At 40.5% G+C, this 23,037-nt stretch overlaps 1 protein-coding gene across 1 annotated transcript in view; it reads left to right on the top strand.

The window, feature by feature from the left end:
* grk6 (G protein-coupled receptor kinase 6) overlaps nt 1–23,037 on the top strand; it is a gene marked incomplete at its 5' end in the record, with an annotated part of 46,240 nt that overhangs the window by 9,303 nt on the left and 13,900 nt on the right. The window contains 5 exons of the mRNA XM_079214171.1: nt 856–951; nt 13,518–13,630; nt 18,389–18,466; nt 19,064–19,164; nt 21,892–21,984. Of these exons, the coding sequence (XP_079070297.1) occupies nt 856–951; nt 13,518–13,630; nt 18,389–18,466; nt 19,064–19,164; nt 21,892–21,984 (481 nt within the window). The remainder of the gene's footprint in view (nt 1–855; nt 952–13,517; nt 13,631–18,388; nt 18,467–19,063; nt 19,165–21,891; nt 21,985–23,037) is intronic.

Consider the following 23,037-nt stretch of genomic DNA (forward strand, 5'->3'; position numbering starts at 1 on the left):
AACACTAAAATGCAACAGTGCCCGCCCGGGTCATGTAGCCTTGCACACACTGGACACTCATCCTACAAGGTACAGCGGCCGTTTTTGTGGTTATTCAGGGATTTTTATTGCAACAAAATGGCTTCTTTTATGAGTGGATCAAAACCCCCGGAACAGCGCCGGGCTTTGAAGCCAAACATTTGCAGTGGCCAAACCGTGGAATTGCAATTTCCAGGTTTATGATGTCATTGGGCTCAAGAATACTTTCTTTGGGGCTGTAACCCTAACTTACATTAGGAAAAAAGACATCTGTAAGTCTTAAATATCCCTCATGCGTGCGAGTCGAGGCAGAGCAGCTGGGAGGCGGGGTTAAAGGAAACACCCCCAGTGGGCCCCATTGGGAATGCAGAAGATCCAGGTAATTTTATAGCTGCTAGTTGAACTATTTTTGGCCTTAGGCGCCACTGAGCAACTTTCATAGGAATGAACAAGGGCCCCAACTTCCACGCTTTATGCAATATGCTAGGAAATAAGACATAGTGGCATATAGACACATTGGAAATCAAACCCAAGTTTCTTTTATGCATCTTTTCAGAGTACATTACATTTAGCTGACGCTTTTATCCAAAGCGACTTACATTTTTGCTCTTTATACACCGTAGACACAGCAAAGGGGAGCAATTAGGGGTTAAGTGTCTTGCTCAAGGACAGGGACTAGCAGAGCCGGGGCCAGGGCGCAAACCACCAACCCTCTGATTGAAAGACAGGCATGCTAACCACTTAGCCACAGTCGCCCATAGAGTAGATTTAGTTTGTCACCAAATGCAAACATCCTGCTTGGACTTGAGTGTCAAACCAAACCTGTTTGTTTTACAGGAGGCGGCGGGAACAGAAAAGGAAAAAGCAAGAAATGGAAGCAGCTGCTGCAGTTTCCCCACATAAGTTTGTGTGAAGAGCTGCGACAAACCACAGGTGAGAAAACACCGTCTTTCCACGTTCCCACAGGCAAGTGCTCTCATCTCCGTGGTCTCTCATGTGTCGAGTAAGTCTGACGCCGCTTGAGACGGATTCAGACCTGTTGTATCGGTGGCTGCTTGTTTAACCTTTTAAGTCTCAAGTAGAAATAACCAGACATCCATATTGTCAAGGTGAAAACACCACTCTGAGATCCTATGACGGTCCCTTTGGAAATGGCGTGTTGGCCAGAGCGCTAAAATAGTAAACATTTTTGGTGCCACTGTTTTTGTTTGTATGAATTCATATTTTCTGTATACGTTTTACACGTGTTTTTTTCAATCCAATACAATGTCTGTGTGTGACATCACTATTAGCTACACAAACAGTGACAAACACCGAGCCTTACAGTACTAGTTGCTGCCAAAGGTAAAAATGTTTCTGTAAGACGTTAATCCCAACAATGGTCATATGAAATGCTGTGTCAGTACACTCTTAAGAACAAATATTAGCGGGACCGCTGCAGAAAATTGCAGATGATTTGATATCCAGAAATTTACATTAAAAGACACCACGTAAACATTGTGCCACAATTTCGCCCAAACACGGTCCATCCATGCACTAGTTTTCCACCCAGTCTTGTTCTGTTATTGCATTAAAAGCAAAAGTTCACTTAAACGCATGACAGTGTTGTGCAACTTTATGGAGAGAGCAGGAACGAATTCACTAATGAAATCTGAGCTGCACAGTGTTAAAGGAATGGCATGTGAATTATATTTTAAGATATATTTTTCCTTCTTCTTTGTGCTGGGGGAAATCCCATCAAGGCCTCCTGGCTGGGATATAAATGTACAATTTACTATCATTGATTTTAAAGGCTCTGTGTAAAGCCCTTTGTTAGAGCTCATGTTATGCATCGTTATGATCACTATTTCACCCATTTTGGCAGAAAATGCTGCGTTTGTGCCGGTGCCGATGCATACACAGCATGCATCTGCAATTTCAAGAGCAAATCAGCAGTAAAGGTCATGATTTGAGCCGCTGCTCAGTGGCCCTGAGGCTCCAAACACTTCAGAAAACAAATCAAGCACACAACACACAGTGTACTCGACACTGAAGTCAGTTTAGTCGGCTATTTTTGGTTCAAATTGGATACGCAGATATATTGAAACATGAGCTAATCATACTGTAATATTTCTGAGTTCATATGATCAATGTTGATTTTTCATTTCATCTGTGTAGCAGTGATGGCCTAATTATATTTTACAAAAATAGACATCCATTCATCCATATGCTATACATCCATTCTCTCAGCAACAAACCTCAGGTTACTTATAAAAAAAAAGAAAATGGATGGTATACTCTTACACACCCAACTGGCTCTTGCTTCACAATCAGCATGCCGACATTAAAGTGGTATCGATCCGCTCATTTAACTCAAGAAAAACGATAAACGTATTTAGCTAGTCCTTTAAATAGTTTACATATGGAAAATAAGGATGGCCTTCCTTGTAGCAACTCGGAAAACAACACCACCACCACCACCTGTCATGACAAATACATTAAAGAAACGTCCATAGAGTTGACAAGAAAATCTTAAATGAATGATCACTTGATCACAAAGCTTTCCTGGAGGTGGAGGTCATTGGTTTGTCCTGCTCAACCTTTTGCCAGAAAAATAAATTGCGAATCGTCCCCAAACTGAACTTTCATGTAAAAGCAGAATGAAGCAGAACACCTGAGGGGAAATACAGGCAGTGAAAATGTGTGCACCCCCTTAGGATCTAACTAAGTTTTTTTTTTATCATGATAATCTCTTTTGGGCAATCTGAGGAATATGACATGCCGACAAAGTTACCAGGGCTGGAAGCAAACCGGGGACATTGTGGTTATACGGCATGCACTTCAACCACTCGCCTACCAAGGTGCTCCAGGATCTAATGAAGTTAACTTTAACTAAGTCAACTTTTCAATGAGGATATACAACACACCTCAGGAATCCCCAAATTAACAACTTTACTTAATATATATACGTTTTAAAAAGGTGCAATGTGTAAGATCTGGCCACATGCTCCAAGCAGTTAGGGTTGCTGGGTTCGTACCATCTAAATTTTCTCTAATTTCTGCCACTTTGGATTTAATCCAATGAACAAACAATCAAAACGCACACGGACCCCATACCTTCAACGGGATTGACAAGCTGTACTTCAGCTTCTATTGATAATGTTAGTTCATCTTTTGAATGTTTCAAACTAAAGTTCTGACCCTAGTTTACACATTGCACCTTTTTAAAATGTATCAATCAATGTATGAATAATACATTTTAAAGCCAGTTGGTGTTCTTCCTGCTTTTAGTTGGAGATTGATTGTGCTTCCTTTGTCTTCAACTGATCAAGACGGATGAGTGTCGTCTTTTGTAACCGTGAGGCTTCATGTCCAACACATGCTTAAAAGCATGCTTTGTTGTAAATTCTGTTTTTTTCTTCTTCACTTTTCCCTCTTAATTTCTGTTTTGCCTAAATATATTGTCAGGAACCTCAGAATCATGAGAGTACCCTCTGTCTACGTTCTTCCAAAACTTTGTTAAAATCCCAGCAGCTAAAATATGTCCTAAATTTGACTCCTTTCATACCGAACAGATCACTAATCCGGTTCAGAAAAGTCAAGCGCATGAGAAGTCTGAATGCATGCAGCCTGCACAATTAAAAAAACAACCAAAAAAGTGGTATTACAGAGGAAATTGTGGCCTGCGCATTGAGAGGAAGCAGACGGGTGTTTGTGCTGTTCCAACCAGCAGTATGCGTACTTTAATTTTAACAGGTGACGGGTTCGAGACAGAGCCTTGAGTTACTGATACCAGAACTCAGACTTACAGGAGGGGAAGTGCAGGGGCCAGAGGAAGGGAAAAGCTCACTGTAGGTTGTGATTTAAATTACTTTCTTTTCTCAGAAATTTAGAAAATAAGATTGTAAAATCCGGGCTTTTGAGGGGGCAGAGGATAGTATACACAGACCACTGTGTATACAAAATAATACCATCGCCTACCCTGCACTATAAAAAGTTTCATTAAATACTGTAAAAAACAATTTGGGTTGAGCAGCACAAAAGTTCTTCTTATCCTTATCCTTGGTTTGATCCTAAAATAATGAGGGAATTGTCTCACCCTCATGCCATGTGCACAACTTTAAACTTTATTTTGGTGGACTGTTTCTTCCCCTGTAAATGGAGCGCTTTTGCTTTGACTGAATTGGATGGAAGAATGTTTAACAAGCAGCTTGGTTCTCATGATGAATGAATAGTATTTATTTATATGATATGTTTCAAGCAAAACTGCCAAAATATTTTACATGAGGAAAAAGAGATCCTAATTTTTGGGTTGATACAGGTATCAGGACATTCTCTTACTATAGCTGCTACAGTGTAGCATTGTGACAACCCTAACTTCATTATACACCATTTTCCAATAATGTCTTCTTTTCTTTTATTATAGTTTACTTTTTTTATTAATTTGTTCAGCTGTTGGATTATTTCTGCTATCTTCAAGGTTTTATGTGATATCCTTTAAACTGGGTGCACAAAAACCACAATTTGTTTCTTCTTTGCTCTGCATTGTTTCCTATTAATTATCTAATAAAAAGTGGCAACCTTCCAACGTCTATATTGTCCCGCCACAATTTAATAATGAACCAACATGTATTTTATACTTCTTAATGGGTGGGCTGGCAGGTACCTTTACTCAATGTATAATCTTACATAAATGGAAATACTCAAGTAAAGTACAATACTTCAAAATTGTACTCAAGTATAGTAGTTGAGTAGTTAAAATGTACTTTGTTAATTTCTACCACCGATAGAATAAATACATTTTTATAAGAAAGCAAAGTTCTTAATTTGCTCTCAAAGTGCACCAGATTAATGCATTTAAATATGAAATTAAGAAATAAGTATGAATGGAATTAGCAAACTAGCTCGCTAACTAGCCAGAAATCTCAACAAACCATAACATTAATTACAATCGCCATTTTCTTTTGTACTAGTCAAATGACCACAGAAAACAACGTCTATTGTGCTCCTTTTTATTATGGTGCAACCGTTGATTATAATCTCACCACAGCCAGGAAGTGAAAAAGAAGCGTCAGAGTGAGACAGAGGATAGAAAGCATCTGAAATGTAAACTGTTTTAGGAAGCCAGTGAGGGACCATGTTCATCAAATATTGCTGTTGCTTTGGTTAAGGTGGCTGAGAGGGTGATGGGCGATTCCGCCAACTGGCCTCCAATGCTGAGGGTCAGTTGAGGACTTTCCTCACGTCACACCCGAGTCTGGGAGCTGCAGAGTGAACTGCAATACATGTGATGTGAGTGAGTGTCAGGATGTCTCTGAAAGCTAAATCAAACAAGTCTTGTTTTTCTTCTCTTCTTTCTTTCGAGAGACAACATGAATACCAAGAACTAGTAAAAATCCCCTTCTCTGACCAGGAGCGCCGATAAAAGATCTGATGATAACCTTGTGAACTACGTACAATACACAACACCTCTTCTGTTGTGAACACCTCGTCCACACACTTTAGGGTACTTTTGATTTGGGTTTGTTTGCATGTAGAACACAAATCCTCACAACTTTCATATCTTTCAGCCCCGCGTTTGTGTGTGTTCTGTTGAAAAGAGATCAAGGTTAGATTAACTATAGCAACATGTGATGTCGGTGTAATGTGAAATATTACCATCAGCAAGATTACATCCGAGTTCCCATTCATTGGCGGCGTGTTTGTGTATGGAGGCACTGTCCCCGCACACCGCCTGCTCGTAGGATACGTCCATACATGGCATGGGAGCCTTGCAGAGTAGACACACAAGCCACATTGTTAGGTGGACATCAAATGAAGAAGAAGCATTGGGACCCAGCTGATGGCCACCTCTAATAAAACATATACTATGGCCTTGAGGTGCAGTGTGGCGACAAACAGGCGGGTGAAGATCATAACTAGGAGCCACAAGCATGAACTTATGGACAGTAGGTGTTTGTTGTTATTTTATTCCAATTGGTCCCATGAAGTAAGTGCACTTTTACTCTGCAGGAATTTATCTCGGAACAAAATAAGAAAGATATTCTTCTGTCATTTAGAATCTGGTCGTATTTTTATTTTCTGCCTAAAAGCAGATGTGCACCGTCCTTAATAATGATTTTAAGGTGTTCATACTTGGATGATGTAACGCTTCCAGACTGGTTTCAGATGGAATTTGATTCAGACATTCATGCTCCCAGAGGATGTATGTATAACATGAGACTTATTTCACTCCACTACATGTATTTGACAGTTCTAGTTTCTGGTTATTGAAGTTTAACATCGATCATTTGATGTGTTCTAAACAGTTACACATTTACCAGGCTGCATTTAAAGTAGTTAAAATCAGCCTTAACCAACGACAACAATAAGAGGCTGCTGGCATTGTAATGCATCAGGACTACTTATTCAGTAAAATTGGATCGTTACGTAAACCCTCTGAAAAGGGCAAAATGTTTGTGTCGGCACATCATGCATAAATTGTTGTTCATTTTTGGACTCAAATTTTGCAGCATTGTGAGAACACAAAATGATCGTAAACATGTGAGGGGCTTTATAAAATCGTCTCCCAGGCCGGATCTGGCCCCTGACCCCTGGACCCCTGGGCTAAGGTTTATGACGTCTAAACTTCCAGACTGCGACCACATGTGTTCGGCCTCATTCCGGCTGTGAGAAAGGACCGGAATCTCTTTGGCACTATCCTCCTCCCCACTGTGAATCAAAGTCTCGCTATGTATATATGTATATAAGGATTTGTATACAGTAAGTTGTTGTATATATTGTTTTATGTTAGTTCATTTGATCATATTTTAATTTAAACATCAGTATATGTTGTTTGTTTGTAGCGTGAGGAGGGTTACAACGTACATGTCATGTGTAACCTTGTGTTGTAAACTAACCTTCTAACCTTGTTAGGACTTTAAGCATTAAGCATTTAGTCAAAGTTACGTAGCCAACTTACAAAATAGTCACAAAAAAATTGAAATCTATTGAGCAAGCAAGATGAACCAACTTTATTTAACTGTTTGAATGCAGATGCGTCTACTTTGCAGACAGGTGTCTTGGATTTGTAGACTTTTCATTCTCCGTGTCCGCCTCAGCACGTCTCGTTTCCGACACACATTCAAATATCACACAGTCATGCACCAGCAAACTGGAAAAAACAACAATTGCACTATTACTCTGTGTTGAACGTGTGCTGAAATTAAACGTCACTGTGAAAAGAGACATTTACGTTTTGATTCAGTTCCTTATTTAACGACTGGGATTCTTTGTTCAAACTGCTGATGCTTAAATACCCCGTATATTAAATGAAGTTTGGTTGAAGCAGCGCATCGCTCACTTGATCAGCAGCCGATGCGTTTTTTTCTTCTTCACATTCACAACAGAGCTGCTTCTTTCCTGAGAGCGGCTTTTGAAATTTGCGTCGATGTGAATGAGCTCTGACCGACACGTCTCACAGACCGTGTGTCAGCGGAGGCAGGAAGTTCAGCGCAGCGCTGCACAGAAACACAAAATGCTGTGAAAAGCTGTGAAAAGCGATTATATGGACAAAGAGAAGCTCATGAAGGATTCAGATCTGAAAACCTCTGCGACAGCTTTATGAAACCAGAAGAAAGAGATGAGTGGGAGAGAGTCTCCAGAAAGACTTTCAGGAAACTGTCAACTTCCTTGTTTGTCAGAAACAGGTCTTCTCTTCTCTTCTCTTCTCTTCTTCTGTCTCCGCCTCTCTTGTATATTAGTACACAACATTCAACATTTCTATCTCGCACAGCAATGCGTTATCACGTTATCACAGTTTTGTTCTAAAAAAAGGAAATGCAGGGATCGAAACTTCACGCCGTTTCCTGCTTTTCACTTGACTATAACATTCCAATCAGGACACAAATGTAAACACAGAGTACAGATTTCCAGTGTTGCCGACAGAAGTACACCGTTACATATAAAAAAGGGGAAATAGCACGGTCTAAAGATACCCATTAGTCCTGAGTTGAAAGTGTCATGAGCCCTAATTCCCCCCCTAGGGGGGGAGAAGCCCTTCTAGTAGGGGTGGGAATCACCAGAGGTCCCACAATACGATATTATCACGATACTTAAGTCCCGCTACGATATTATCACGCTATTACGATATATTGACTATTGTAATATATTGCGATTGATTACCATTGTCCCCAAAGGAAAACTGTCAACATATTTCATCTAATAACATAACGTTTTCAGTCTGTTCATCTCACTTCAATATTTTTTATTGCAGAAAATGGGACAAACTGACCAACACTTTCATAAATGTTGCACCTGACAAACTGAACTGCTTGTGTTACAGTCTGCATAGTCGCGTCATTCGAGCTGGATGTGCATGAAAGGGGGCGGGGCTTATCTCTGTGGCTTATCTCTGTGCAAAGAGTTTTCATTTCTGCCATACACCGTGAAAATAACCACTATTTAACTGGTGACTTTCGGCCGAAAGTCACCAGTTAACACAGCCGCCTGTTAATCCGTAACACCGGCCACTTCCAGCGCTACGAGAGTACCAGCAGCCAGTTTGATTTATGCTTTTTTTTACGTCTTTGACCAACGGCGTGCCGCGGACTTTGTCCTGTGCACCATGCAACAGCTGTGCGAGCAGCAGCGCTACGAGTGACAGGAAGTCCAGACATTTGATTTACACGCGGACGGTGCATTTCTCATTTCTTTCTCCGATGCCTCCCATAATTGATTACATACAATATCGATACTTTGCTTCTGTGTATTTTATTTATTTATGTTTTCAATCTAGTTCACAATAAAGAGACATTTGTTTCCGCAATGTTGGCTCACACTACACAAATACAACATTTGTGATTCCTGAATCAGTATGCAGTCATGTGTGAAGGGGCGCATCGGATTAGTCAGCTGGTGTTTACCAATTAAAATGGAAACAGAAATAGAAAGATAATAAAAATGTAAAAAAAATTATGGAGGAGCATGTGAATGAAAAGTGGGGAAATCTCATGTTCTGGTTGAGATTTGCGTTGCCAGGGTTAGAGTTGTCACACTTGTTGAAGCAAGTGAAGGTTTTGGTGTTTGCGTCACCCGTTCTCAAAACTAATCTTTTGTTTGTCACTATTGTCTCGTGTTTTCCCCTCCTTTCGATTGTCTTTGACTGTTGCCGTTACCTCTACTCGTGTGGTTTGGCTGCTTTCGTCTCTGTGGATGTTCTGCTTTCTGAGTGACATGTGCAGGAAATTCAGTTCACACGTGCTGTTCTCTCTGCAAATGGAAGATGCTTTGAGCCCTCTTCTACAGTCCATTACAGAAACCTGATCTTACAGTTGACCAAGTCCACATCGGCTTTAAAGTTCAGCAACAGATTTTTTAAATTTTTGTTTTGTCAAAAGATTCGTGAACTTATTGATGAACAATCTTGCAATCCATGGATTCATGCATTGCTCACCAATGCAGCACATGGTTTAATAAAATTCCAAACACCAACCTTGGGACACCCTTGAAAAGAATGTAGTACACGTCAAGAGGTTTACTCTGATATGTAAAGCATTTCCTTTCTTTTGAAGCAATTAACAACAGCAGAACCCAGTAGTCTTGGTTAGACTTTTGTGATTTTCAGCTGAAAAGACATCAAGGCATCTATAAAACAAAATGTAGACATTATCTACCAAAAACCTAAAAAGTCACTTTCCAGATCCGTTTGGCTATTAGTGAGCAGGTAGAATACATTAGCAAGTGGCCAGATATACACATGTATTTGGTAGAGAAACTTAGCCAGTAGCGTGACGAAGTGGTCATGAACGGCGCTAGCACTTGAGTCTGCTATTGAATTATTATTCCAAACAATCAGACATTTTGATGCTGTGGACAACGTTATTCAATATTTAAAGCTTGCCAACTTGTCAGGATGGCTGGGTCAAAATTCCCCCTCAGTTTGCCAACGTGCGCACTCCTGACTTTGGTGACGTCGGCTGTAAAAGGTTCTACAACCATGTCAACATGTGGTGGCTTGTTCTTCATCTTCAGGACATTTGTCTTTAGTTTGCAGCCATGCTAGTGGCTCTGTGAGGCTGTACTTAAGTACTGCAGTGCTTTAAGCCAAATGCTGAAGTCAGTGGGATTCATCCGTGCGCACAGTACACTGTACAGAATGTCATGGTAATCCATCCAATAGCTGTTGGACCGCTAGCATGGCTAAAACATAGAAAACCTTGTACATACACTACTGAACACAGCTAAAAGTGAAAACTCTAAACATGTGGCCTCATAAATTCACTGTCGGGTGTACAGACCCGGAGGCCTTTGGAGCCAGCAGGAGGCCCAACAGAGGCCTCCTTGTATAAGCTCTCTATGTGACGATGTACAGCATGTTCCGTACAGTCCAAGAGCTCTTTTCATGTACATCACACCTCCAGTGATCTATTGAGAAAGTCCAGTGATTCACAACCACAATGAAAATTTCCCAGAAATGGGGGATGTTCTATTTTACGCACGAGTAGCCAGAGTGGGATTGGCCAAGTAGTTTCATGAACCGTAATGAAGCTAATTTCTGGTGTTTTTTGAGAACAACAATAACGGGTTTGGATTTAATCTAAGAAGGCACCATAGACTGTCAAATAGAAATGTTAATTATTTAGTCTTTAAGCCAAGGAACAACCTGACGTTTTCCTTGTTGTTGGCCTCTAGATATCCCCTTCTGTTCAGCTTCCTTTGACTTCGCCACAGCCGTCTTCTTCATTGTTCTTTTTGCCTTCGGCTCCCATTTACTTCGCATTGATCCTTCTCTGTTCACTTTGGAGCAGCATAAAGGAAGTATGTTAGAGCAAAGAGGAAAGAAAAGAGATCATTAAAGTAGAACGGAGAACAAAGAGGACGTAGCAGTGTAGCAGAGTGCAAAGGGAGAGAGATAAGTAGAGCAGAAGAAAACTAATTGGGGTAAAACAGAGCATCAGTTACCATCTGTCACTGCCTCATTGATCAGAGATTACTCAGTTAAGTGACAAGAAAACTAATAAGAAAAAAAGTGAAGTCAGTGGCGGACCCAGGCTGTCTAAGGGGCAGGGTCACAAAATATAAAAAGGGCACCAGCTTGCAGAGGTACCCTGGTGGACACATTTTTATGTTTTCTCCACTAAAAGGAAATCATAAAGGACATTTCATCATGTTTTCTCCACTAGAAGAACATCATAGAGGACACTTCATCACATTTCCCCACTAGAAAGAAATCATAGACACTTCATCACGTTTTCTCCACTAGAAGAAAATCATAGAGGACACTTCATCACGTTTTCTCCACTAGAAGGAAATCATAGACAGCACTTTATCATGTTTTCTCCACTAGAAGGAAATCAGAGGACACTTCATAAAAATGTTCCCACTAGATAGCATTTCATATTGTTTTCTCCACTGGATTGACATTCTAGAGGACACTTAATCATGTTTTATAATACGGGTAGATCAAATCAAACATTCTGATTGGTTGAGAGTGAGTCACGGGGTGTACTTTATTCAGCCATTAAGTATTTAAATTGCGCGACCGTTAGTTGTCATTTCAAGCTTGACAGTTACCAAACATGTTTCGTGTAAACTTTGATATTTTGGGGGGAATGACTTTTGATGAGAATGTCAGCGGTGAATAATGTATTTGTGGTCCCTGTTCCTGCTGTACAGTCAAACGTTGATACGGCTCACAATCAGGAGAGCAGAGCAGGTAACGCTCTGAGATCAGACTGGGAAACAGAGAAAATATTTTCTCTGTCGCTGAAATGCGATACACAACGTTTGGTGGCTACAACTATTTTGTGCTGAAAGGGAGCTTACTATTACTATTTATAAAGTCGTAGGTAACCGTGTTATAAAAGCAATAAGGTACTTGAGGCAGTACTGTATCTACAATAATGTACTGTTCAAGGGAGGTGTTAGGCCCGACGCGCAGCGGAGGGCTGGCAAACCCTTGAACTGTACATTATCCCATTATTAGGAAGGAATTATGAGGAAGAGTTTTTCTTGTCTTCTTAGAGTAATTTCCTTCAGAGAATCTGTCGGTGATAATGGAATACAGATGTAAATTGTTTGACTTGCAGATTTTTCTTTTCTGTCCTCTCTTTCTGACCTCCCTGCTCCTCCCTGAGTCCGATTTGTTTGTTCATGAAGCATCATGAGTCACTTTGCATCCACATGAGTCACAGATGCAAATTAAAATGTTCTTGGTGTATTTTGTTTTTGTCCTGAAGATCAGCTAGGTAGATGAACTCAAACAGCCTAAGATATGCATCTAAAAGCTCCCCAGCATGTATAATAATTGTTCATGCAACCTAGGCCAAACTCATGGCTCATCCATCAAGTAGGCTGTCTTTAATGTTTCTTTGACAAATATTGTATAGCTGAAATTGTACTTGAAATAATTAAACAGTAAAATGTGTCAATTACAAGTTCCTACACAGAATAGTAAGAAAATCTGAAAATATCTACATTCGAGGAGCTGGAATCAGTAAAATTAGCAGTTTTTGTTTAAAAAAATGACTAAAATTATTAAAGCATGAAAAAAAATATTTTCTAATAATTTTCCGTGAGTGTGTTGACTAAACTTTCAGCTATAAAGTATTTCCATTGCTTGCTCCCACGTCGCCATTTCCAACAGTTGTCCAGCTAGAAAAAAGCGTGTTGCCTAATCATGACAGCCGTCACACACGAACTGCAGCGATACTTTTTAAGATGATTATGTGGAGACTAACATGTTTTATGTTTTAAAACATATTATAAAAGTACAGTTAATATCACCCTTTATTTCGTATTTTCTTAATGTGTTGTAACGCGGCTAATTGGACTGCTTCCCTGCAATTCATTTTCCTCAATACGTTTTCCACTGCTCCTTTAATAAAAATGTTCCTGTGAATGAGACTGCAGATCTGTGTAAATGTTATCATCGAGCATTATCATCCACAGCCGTGTGTGCTGATATTTGACTAATAAATGTGTTGGCGCCATTCATTGTTGTATTGTGTTAGACTCTACTCGCGTTACAGTGTTTACAACTCTATTGATGATAAGTGGATTACTGAAAGCATAATGGTTCAAATCCCTGGTTGGACTGGGCTAGAACAGGCCTTTTGCTTGAGAATTTGTTCAACCTACAAATTGGACTGTTAAATGTTATCATTGAATTGGACGATACATCACACAAGAAGCAGTGCAAGGAAAAGATTAAGAGAATTCGCAAGATTCTCAAGTTGAAACCACCAGTTGAGCAATCAGTTAAAAGATCAACACAGTAATTTGATAATCAATTTAAAGTAAACTAAATAAATATGTGGTCTTTGCTGTGTGACGTAGGGCCACTGGATATTATATTCTAGATCATAAAGATGTAACAACTTCTCATGAAAATGAAATGTCCCTTTAATTTTGTATTCCTTCTCTATAGTTGATGGAAAGATGCACCCATTCATGTATTTTGTTTGCCCAGACATTTTGATTGGAACGTGACGGTATTGCTTTAGTTCATGAAACAGCATTGTGTCTCCTTGTCTCCACAGAAAAGGACTACAGCAGCCTCTGCGAGCGACAGCCTATCGGGCGGCTGCTGTTCAGACAGTTCTGTGAGACTCGACCCGAACTGAGGCGCTGTGTCAAGTTCTTGGACGCTGTGGTAAGAAGTGTGTGTGTGTGTGTGTGATGGGATTTTTTAATGTTTGTCTTGTTCCTGGATGTGTGTGCGTTTGTGTTGAAAAGATTGAAAGTGTTGTCTCAAATGCCCATTTCCATGACTACTAGTGTGGGAAGAGACACTGTGTGTGTGTGATGGGGGGGGTCTCAAGGACTTGTGTTTGTCTTCCTCGAAAGTCTGCTCAATTCCTATCAATGAAGAGAGAGGAATGTGGGTGTTTTCTTGTTTCTGCCCACCTCAAAGTCATCTTCCAACGAAAACTGTCCATAACTGTTCTGTGGATTATAACAAAATAACAAGGACACATTTTCTGCTCCTAAAAGATTTTTTAAATGTAATTTTTAAACAATTTAAATTAATTAAAGTGACTACAAGGAACTGTACTGTTGCGGTGTATAGTGGAGGACCCAGACGCGGACCAGAGAGTGGAAGGGAGAACGTGTTTATTGTCAGGAGAACAGGTATGGAGGGGCAGTGACGGGAACATCCAGGTGGGGTGAATCCGGGCGGGGAAGAGCAGGTGGTGAACTGGGAGGACAGGAGACTGTGAACAAAAAGACAAGTGTAGGCAGGGGGCACGGCCTGGCCGTGACATTTACAATGTTTACTAAAACAGTCTCAATGGAAATTAATGAATGCCTTTATATGACCTAAACAAGACCATCGGCAAGAACATTAGGCAATTAGGAAATTATTCTCAATGCTCATCATCGGTGCAACCGGGTTGGATTATGCGAAATCACACCAAATCATGTCGACAAAACACTGCTTCAGCTCGGACTCCAGCGGGACAAACCCAGGTCCGGCTTCACTGCTGAGAGCTCAGTGCCTGGCACAGCAACTCCATCTCCAGCCATGAGAGCAAAACAGCTCTAAAGACAGATATCTGAGAAGCGGCACAAAAAACCCCATCTTTTTCTGTGATTTGAGTGAACTGTCTCTTTTAAACATACGTAACATGGCGAGTTGGTTCTCATGCGGGGACCTTTTGATGCAGGAAATTTAATTATACTGAAATGCCTCCGACACTTGACGTTTAGAGTGCAGAGGAGGAGGAAGTTGAGTTTAAAATCTGTTTAATGAAAAACGTGAACTTTTGACTTCTGGAGAGAAAACTGCGTCACAGGGAACGGCTCACTGCTCGCTCTGCTCACGAAAGGAATGTTTCAGTCGCACTCTCGGTATATTCCAAACTGTGTGAGTGTATGTGTATGTGTTAGTGTGTGTGTAGTCCCATTGATGGTGTTTTGCCTTGCTGTGTGCAGTTGACAAATGATAAACCGTGGTTTCCTCCTTCACTCTTTTCAGCCCTCAGTAGTGGTGGAATGTAACTTCAGTAGATGTACATTTACTCAAGTACTGTACCATTTTGAGGTATTTGTTCTCTTGAGTATTCATTCCATGTTACTTTTTACTTCTACCCCACAACATTTATTTGCCAACATTAGTTTGTAGTTATGTTGCAGATTAATAGAAAATAGAAATGAACTACGGTAATCATGTAATACAAACTATCACATGTACATGAAGTAATTAAAATAACAGGCTGCAATAAAGTCCAAACTTTTTTGATAGATTTCATTCAAACCAGTACCAAACTTTCCACCAACCCTTCCAGCAGATGTAGATATATGTGACTGAATTCAGGAAGATGGCTTGATTGCTGGCTGTGTTACTTTATATTTCATGGCACTATAAAAACAAAAAAAAGGCTTTATCCACTAGATACCATGATCGTCCGTCCAATCCCGTCCAATATATGTTAGGTTACCCCCCGTTTCTCAGCAGATTTTTTGGAAAACGACATTTTGAAGATGGAAAGCACCGAGCTGAGATATTGTTGGTTGAAGGAGAAGGTAGTCCTCATTCTTCAAGCCTTTTTAATGTAAGAATGAAACATGAAATACTGTTTCTGCAATCAAGGTGTTGATATTTGGAAGTTTTAGGGAAATTCTTACGTAGAAAAACAAAATGTGAAATAAGCCGCAAAAACTCCCATACGTTAGATTACGCCGATTTCCACTGTATGCTCCTGGGAACTGAGGGAAAATAGTGGCTTCCAAATTCAGATTTTTTTTGTGATTTCCTACCTATTTAGAGTTTAAAAAAAACATCTTGCAATTTAGACTTTTTGAAAATTATTTAAATTTTTTATTTTCCAGCATGTCCACTGTAGTGGACCACAGGACAGTTTCCGTGTGAAAAGACAGCCAAATATAGAAGATAAGAAAACTAACAAATTATGGCTATAAAGTGATATTAAACCAATAATGCATTCAACTTGATTATAAAACAAAGTCATTCTTCATCTTTAAATGATTGCTGCTAAATCTTCAAATACTTTGTTGTCAATGTACTTAAAAAAGGACTGAATTGGACTCCACTCTGCACGGGTTGTAAAGTCATCTTGACAGTATAGAAGCCCAAGTAACACAGGTGTGAATCTATTATGATGGAAAATAACACCATTAAATGAAAGCTAATAACAGAAATAATAATGAAACCGCACACAAATCTATTTGGATTAAATGCAGTCAGGTCGTAGTGCATCATAGGGATCAAACATCGGCCTACGTGCTACTCCTGGCCCACAGAGGACCACGTCGTTCCTGCTCATCCTTGTCTGTCTCTGAGTCTGTCTGCTCATCTGAGCCTCCTGTATTTTCTTCCTCTTCTTCCTCACCAGACTCAAACTCATCATCATCTCTCATCTCTCATCATCTGAAAGCTCCAAATCTGATTCTCCCTCAACTATCTGGTACAGCATCCTTTATACTTGAGTTCTGTCTCCGACAACAATGTTGAGTCATTAAATACATTCATTTTGTCCTGGTGTCCACTATAATTGACATTCATAAAAGGACTAACATTTAAATAAACAAATAACTACAATGTTTCAGAACTAAATATATCATTCCTGACATGTTAATAAACAAGAAAATATATGAATATCATAGTAAAAAAGACAATAAGTCAGCAATATTTGACTTACCCTTTGACCTTCCATAAAATGTGCTAGCTGATCTTGTGTCAAAAGAAAGAGGAAATTGTCATGATCCCACCCCTACCCATGTGGTATCAATGGAAAGCCCAGGATGTGCTCATTAGAGTACAGCAGGAGTTGATAGGGTAACTCAAATGAGTAAAAGGAGAGATGCAAAACCAAAGTGTCCACCACAGAGGACACAAATGAATGGGCTGGGTCTCAGGAGGGTATGATTTGCTTTTGGGTCCAGGTACATTTCTGGATTTTGTTTCCCCTGCAGATAGAGCAACCTCAAACATGCCTCAACCACAGTGTGTCTCCCTCGCTGGGTCCTTTCATCGCCAACCGAACAAAGGACCATTTGTACTTCGTCAATTGACCACTAGCCGTGGTTTGTGGACTGCCATTTCCAAATTTTTTTTTCAAAATTCAGAATTTCAAAAAATGTATCATGCAAGCAAGTGACAGCCAGCACAGCCAAAACGTTCACCACTGAGTGGGAGAGCGTAGGCCAGAGCTAGCTTGATGGTGTCAAAAGCAAGGCAAGAAGTACGCCGTGCGACTGGACACTCCAGAGCTTCCTGTACGCCTGAACGTCACAGCCTGCAAAACAGGTCTGCCCCGAGTGCAAGATGACAGTGGAGGTCTGAACGACCGCAATGGGTAAATGCACGCTTTACAATCCCAAATATGAAGCCTGTTTGGCTAAGAATTCCAAATGGGAGAAAAAAGCTAGATTTTTCGACAAAATCGTAGCATGCGCAAGGGTAAAAGTGCTATAGTGTTAGCCTAGCAACATTAATGCTATAAACAACCCACAATGCAACACTCGCTGTAGGTTCTTATTTTGCATTGACGCTCTCTCCATTCTCAAATAATCAGCTGTTGTCAAATACAATACTTATACATACACTAATACATAATATCCAGAAAGAACAGACGCTAGAGAGCGAGGCTCCAGTCTGACTGACCAGCTCAGCTAAACTGCTTTACAACTTTAAGTCGTCCAGTGGATACAACTCACACACAAGGCAATTATGTCCTCTTTCACCCCACAACCACTTCCCGTCTCTTCTCAGAGAACTCTGCGAGAGGACGAGATAGAAAAGGGAAAATGAGATTTGAACCGTCTCTGCTGTCACTTAGCGTTACATTACAGGCCCTCGTGCTGCGAGATGGGGAGAGGAAGCACTTTGGAGTTTTCCAGTCAGGCTCCGTTTACTGCAAGTGATTCAGAGGGACGGCTGATGTGAGGGGGAGAGGATGCAATCAGCTCATGTACTGCAGGGTGTGGATTAGGCCTCCCAAATCTCTTAAATTAAATATGAAATTGGGTTTGGCAGTAATCAAGGTCTTCATTGGAAACACAGAGAGTCGGTTGCACAGCTGAACAGTCACTCAATAATATTGTTTATGGACTTTCATCACGAGGGAGAGCCGAAAAATGTCACATGGTATAATGAAGGATGCCATTGTTTGTTTTGATTGTTTTGCACATAAGAACTGTTACTGATGTAACGCTTTATCTGTTATGAATACGCTTCCTTGCCTATTTTTGTTTTAGGACTTTGCATACAGTACCAAAATTCCGATTCATACTGTCAAACCGATTTTAACCATACTGTCGTTTATACGTCGGGACAACGTCGACGGGGGATAGCTGCCACATCTGGGCAACTGAGGGACGGTTATGGCGAAGCGACCGCCACCTCTGGCTCCTCCCACTCATGTAGTCTTGTCGTGTTTCCCTGCAGGCGGAGTACGAGGTGACCCCAGATGAGAAGAGGAAGGAGTGTGGCCAGGAACTCATCGACAAATACTTCAACCCAAAGGTAGCTGCTGCTTTCATGGACCTCTGTCACTCTCAGCGTTCATGGCGTTACATCCGTAGCTTACATTGTGTTACAAGCTTACTTATTTCAAGGATTGATGTTTTTTCTAACCCCAACCAAGTGGGTTTTGTTCCATAAACCTAACTGTCACTGTACCAACGGTTTTGCAACGAATCTTCTGCGTCAAGATACGTTGCGAAAGGTTGCCGGCGTCATTATGGTGACAGTATGATGCTTAAAGATGAGATCATGTCTGCACACTTTGACTTGTCCAGAAAATAATCTTACCCATTTTAACTCCTTAAGCAAAGGGTGACGAACAGTAATTTTGATTATTGTAAGAAAAGAGTGGCAAAACTGCTTCTTCATTGTCTGCAAGTCTCCGCCTGTTTTTCCTAATAACTCTGTGAGTTTAACTTTTTCACCTGCTTCGGTGTACATACGAGTCTAAACATGCAGTGCGAAAAGGATAATGATCTATCCGCACCGTCTCAGACCCAGTTCATCCGGTTTTTCTCTGTGAATTTACTGCCAGAGTTGAGTCACTGTGTTTAAATGGACTTAATGTGTTTCTTGGGGTGTTTTTTTGCGTTGCAGGCGGAGGACCATGTGCCTGAGGTGGAGGGGGCCATGGTGGCTCTGTGCACCGAGAGGCTGCAGCAGGTGGCCTGTAAAGAGCTCTTCAAGGACTGTACCAAGTAAGATCACAGGGGTCCCAATCCGGGCTTGTTTATTCTGGTCTGTTGTTTTGTTAATCCCCTTTAACATAAGGAGTCGGACGCATTGCTCAGTCAGAGTCGTCACGTCCTTGGTCTTATTTCTCACTCTCTCTCTTTGTCTCTCTCTCTCTCTCTCTCTCTCTCTCTGTCTCTCACTGACACACACACGCACACACACACACACACACACACACACACACACACACACACACACGCGGTTATTTATAATATCGAAGTATTTTAGTATTCACATAAAATTGATTTAATACCCCCACGAGGGTCCGTCGTGGGCTGATGATGCCTCACCCAAAACTTATGACACACTAAAAAAAGAGTCAGTGTAAAGCTTCCTTGGTATGGACCAAATCAATTGAACTACATCAAGCCATTTAAAACTAGAATCACAGATAAAGAGTTAGCTGCACGAGAACAGAAATCATGTATTGGACTAACCCGATAATATATGGTACTTATGTATGTATATATTGCATATTTTGAAAAATACATGGCACAAGGGAGTTTTATTGAATTTAACCTTGTGAATGAATACATGCCAGATTTGATCCGTTTGGCATGAAATAAAACAGTCTTTCTCACAAAGGGTGAAATTGATCAGTGTTAGCGCCTCCCAGAACAACCTCACCCTCATCACTCTCTCTCTGTGCGCGATTTCTGTTTTCTAGGCATTACAAAATAAAATCCTGTGGTGCAGCTACAATCATGCGAAGACACATCAAAACAAGTGCTGCTGTCCCTGCAGATAGCTGACGGCCTGAACACTGACCTGAATGTCGGCTCTGTCTCAGCTTTTGGGTTTCTGGCTAAGTCTCAAGTCTTTGAAGTCACAAGGCTCGAGTCACTGCGGTTGTTAAATTCGACTGACTCGCAGCTGTTGTCTAGTTTGATGACGAGTCATAAATTGTCAGATTTATGAGCCGAGGCTGATTTAAGTCCATTTCGTATGACTCAAGTCTGCGTGTGTGTTGGATTCTGATTGGTCCAGAGGAGGACTGCATTAGGTAGCAACTTGGTCCTGGAAGTGTTCCTCCTCCATAGATTTTAATAAGGATGCTTTGGGAGCTGACTCGGAATAGGTAAGAATCCCAGCATGCATTTGAGCAACATGTCCCCCTTCAAAAGAGTTGGATACCCTGGGTTTTGTCTTTCAGGATAGATACACACCATCTTATCTTATTGGTGAAGGTTGTTGGGGTTGTATGCAAGGACTGCTGGGCTTGCAGACACGACTCAGGTTGGGGAAAAAAGGTCACACAGAAAACAAAGCTCATGACTGAGCGGCTTCCGGCCTGTAACATCAGGTCTTGCTTTTGTAACACTGGATTTGTAACCCCAGTATTTCCCAAATGAGGAAGTTAGGTTCATGACGGTTGAGAGCACCGGGCCTTTCGGCTGTTTATCAAGTGATGCAGAGAATACAAAATAAAAAAAAGAATAAGAAAATGAAATGATTCATCGTGCAAGAATCAGAAATCATAATATTTTAAGCAAATAATGACTAAATAGACATAAATGGTTAGGAAAACAAAATAAAGCCATATATTTTGATGAGGAAGACTTAATTGTTCATTCCATAAACAACACTCACACATTGTGTAACATCCTCTCGCGGCTCTGTTCATGCTTGTTGCGTAGGTGTGTTGCAGCGCAAAGGCCGGTTTGTTTTTCAAACCACATCAAGAACAAGACATGAGTAATTATTACGCTGCTGCACACAATATATTAACGCTACAAACTCTGCACCCTGGCAGTTGCTTTTTCTTCACACGTCTGGTTGGAAGGTAAAAGGACAAGTCTGGTGATATTCTACATTCACTGTATTTTTAACACCTCCTATGAAATCTGTCAAAACTCTTATAGTTTGAGTTCAAGTCTCATTAAAAATCCATCCAATAAGAATGAACCCTTTCAGCTGTTACCTTTGTGATCATTACTCAAAAACGTGACTCAAAGCAGGGTCACGATTTGTTTCAAAATAAGTTTTGACTTAATAACAATAATGCCAAAGAAATATTTTATTTCATATGTAGAAATATAACTATTCTTCTCAGGGTTGTTCACATTGTGGCAAAATGCTGCCAGTAACATATTGTCAATATAAGTAGTTATCTTAAAAAGGAACAGAGTGTTTGGAATATCATATTCATTGAAAAAAATATATTATTATGTATAATCATCTGAAACTAGGAAATGTTGGTTTTTCGGGCACTATAGGTATTTGGTTCACACTTTTCACTATTTTCTTTTTGTCAGTGATTCAGACAGTGACCTGGAACATTTCATGTGGCTAAAACCATAATCTATAATCCTATATTAGCTCACTGCAGTAGCTCCTGAAGGCAACATATTCCTGAATTAAGCTCCTTTCTCAGAAGGTTATTAAATCTGAAATTAATCCAAATGTTTGCTTTTGAAAGAAGAAATAACACATCTGTCCTCTTGCAAATTAATTCATCAGCAAAAAGAAATGCATCCTTGCTTGATTTCAACCAATACAGTGTCACTTGGTCTGATATGACCAGTCGCTTATTGAGCCTATATTGTTACTGCTACTTCCAAGTCACTTTGCTCACTCTACACATGCTGCTGTTAAACTGTGTTTCATCAAGTCAGAGACAAACATTTCAATGGACAGAAAATAACCTGCAGATGCTCTGTTGTGTTTTTTCGTTTGTTTTTTTTACCCAGATTGATCCACGACTACCTGAGCGTGGCGCCCTTTGCAGACTACCTCGACAGCATGTACTACAACAGGTTCCTCCAGTGGAAATGGATGGAGAGGTAGAGTTTGTGAAATTGTGTCATCTCTGTTTTTCTTTCTCGAACTTTCCTTCTTTGTCTTTGTCTGTCTTTCTGCTGCCGTTTCTCCCCATTATGAACATGAGCATAAGCCATACATCTCTCACACACACACACACACACACACACACACACACACGCACACGCACACGCACACACACACACACACACACCACTTAGGAGCTCACTCAATTAGAGGCGACATTAGCCTTAAGATCCACCACAGCACCAGTAACAACATGCGTTGAGAGTTGCCTCATTCCTTCCTCTCCCCAGTGTCCTAATGTCCTGGGTTGAGAACAATTCAATATCCGGGTGATATCACCAGCACATATTTCAAGACGGGAGTTTGAAATTGCTCAACTGCAAACTTTCACAGTTCAGTTACAGCAGTGAGTAGACTTAGAGGTGTTGTGTTAGGTGAGATGTACCCCGATTGTACTGTTACCGAGAATACTTGAGAAGGTTTTGTTTATTGTAATTATAGGGAAGACTGTTGCAGCAGGTAATTCTGGTGTCTAAACAGGTCTCATTATCACAATTTAGAGCATTTATGAAGGTGGAAACGTAATCACTTTTTCCTCTAATATATGTTCATTTATTTAGTTTCACAGTGAAACCCTCATTAAAGTTAAGTGAGTTCTGGCCATGACAGACAGCAATGTGTTACAGTCAGCATGAAAACTGAACACAACATGTGTATAAAATGTGTATGCACTTTAAAAACAACTCCTAAAAACTTTAAAAGAACATTGGTAACAATTTGACATGTAGTAGCAGAAGGCTCAGGCTGAGGGAGCAGCATACAGTATAAAAAGCTCCTTCACCTGGTTTAGTGCAGACTTTGCTAACTTTCAGTAAAAATTTGTGCTGGCAGCTAAAAGCCAAACAATGTTAGAAATTACCAGGATGCAACTCCAGCTCTCAAAAGTACGTGGGTAGCACAGCTCTGGTCTATAAAACTAAATAAATGTGAGCACAGTTGGTGCGGGAAAATAATATAGTCTAGTTTTGCGGTGGTGATATCTATGAATC

The sequence above is a fragment of the Taurulus bubalis genome (assembly GCF_910589615.1).
Source record: "Taurulus bubalis genome assembly, chromosome: 2".
Classification (NCBI taxonomy): Eukaryota; Metazoa; Chordata; class Actinopteri; order Perciformes; family Cottidae; genus Taurulus; species Taurulus bubalis.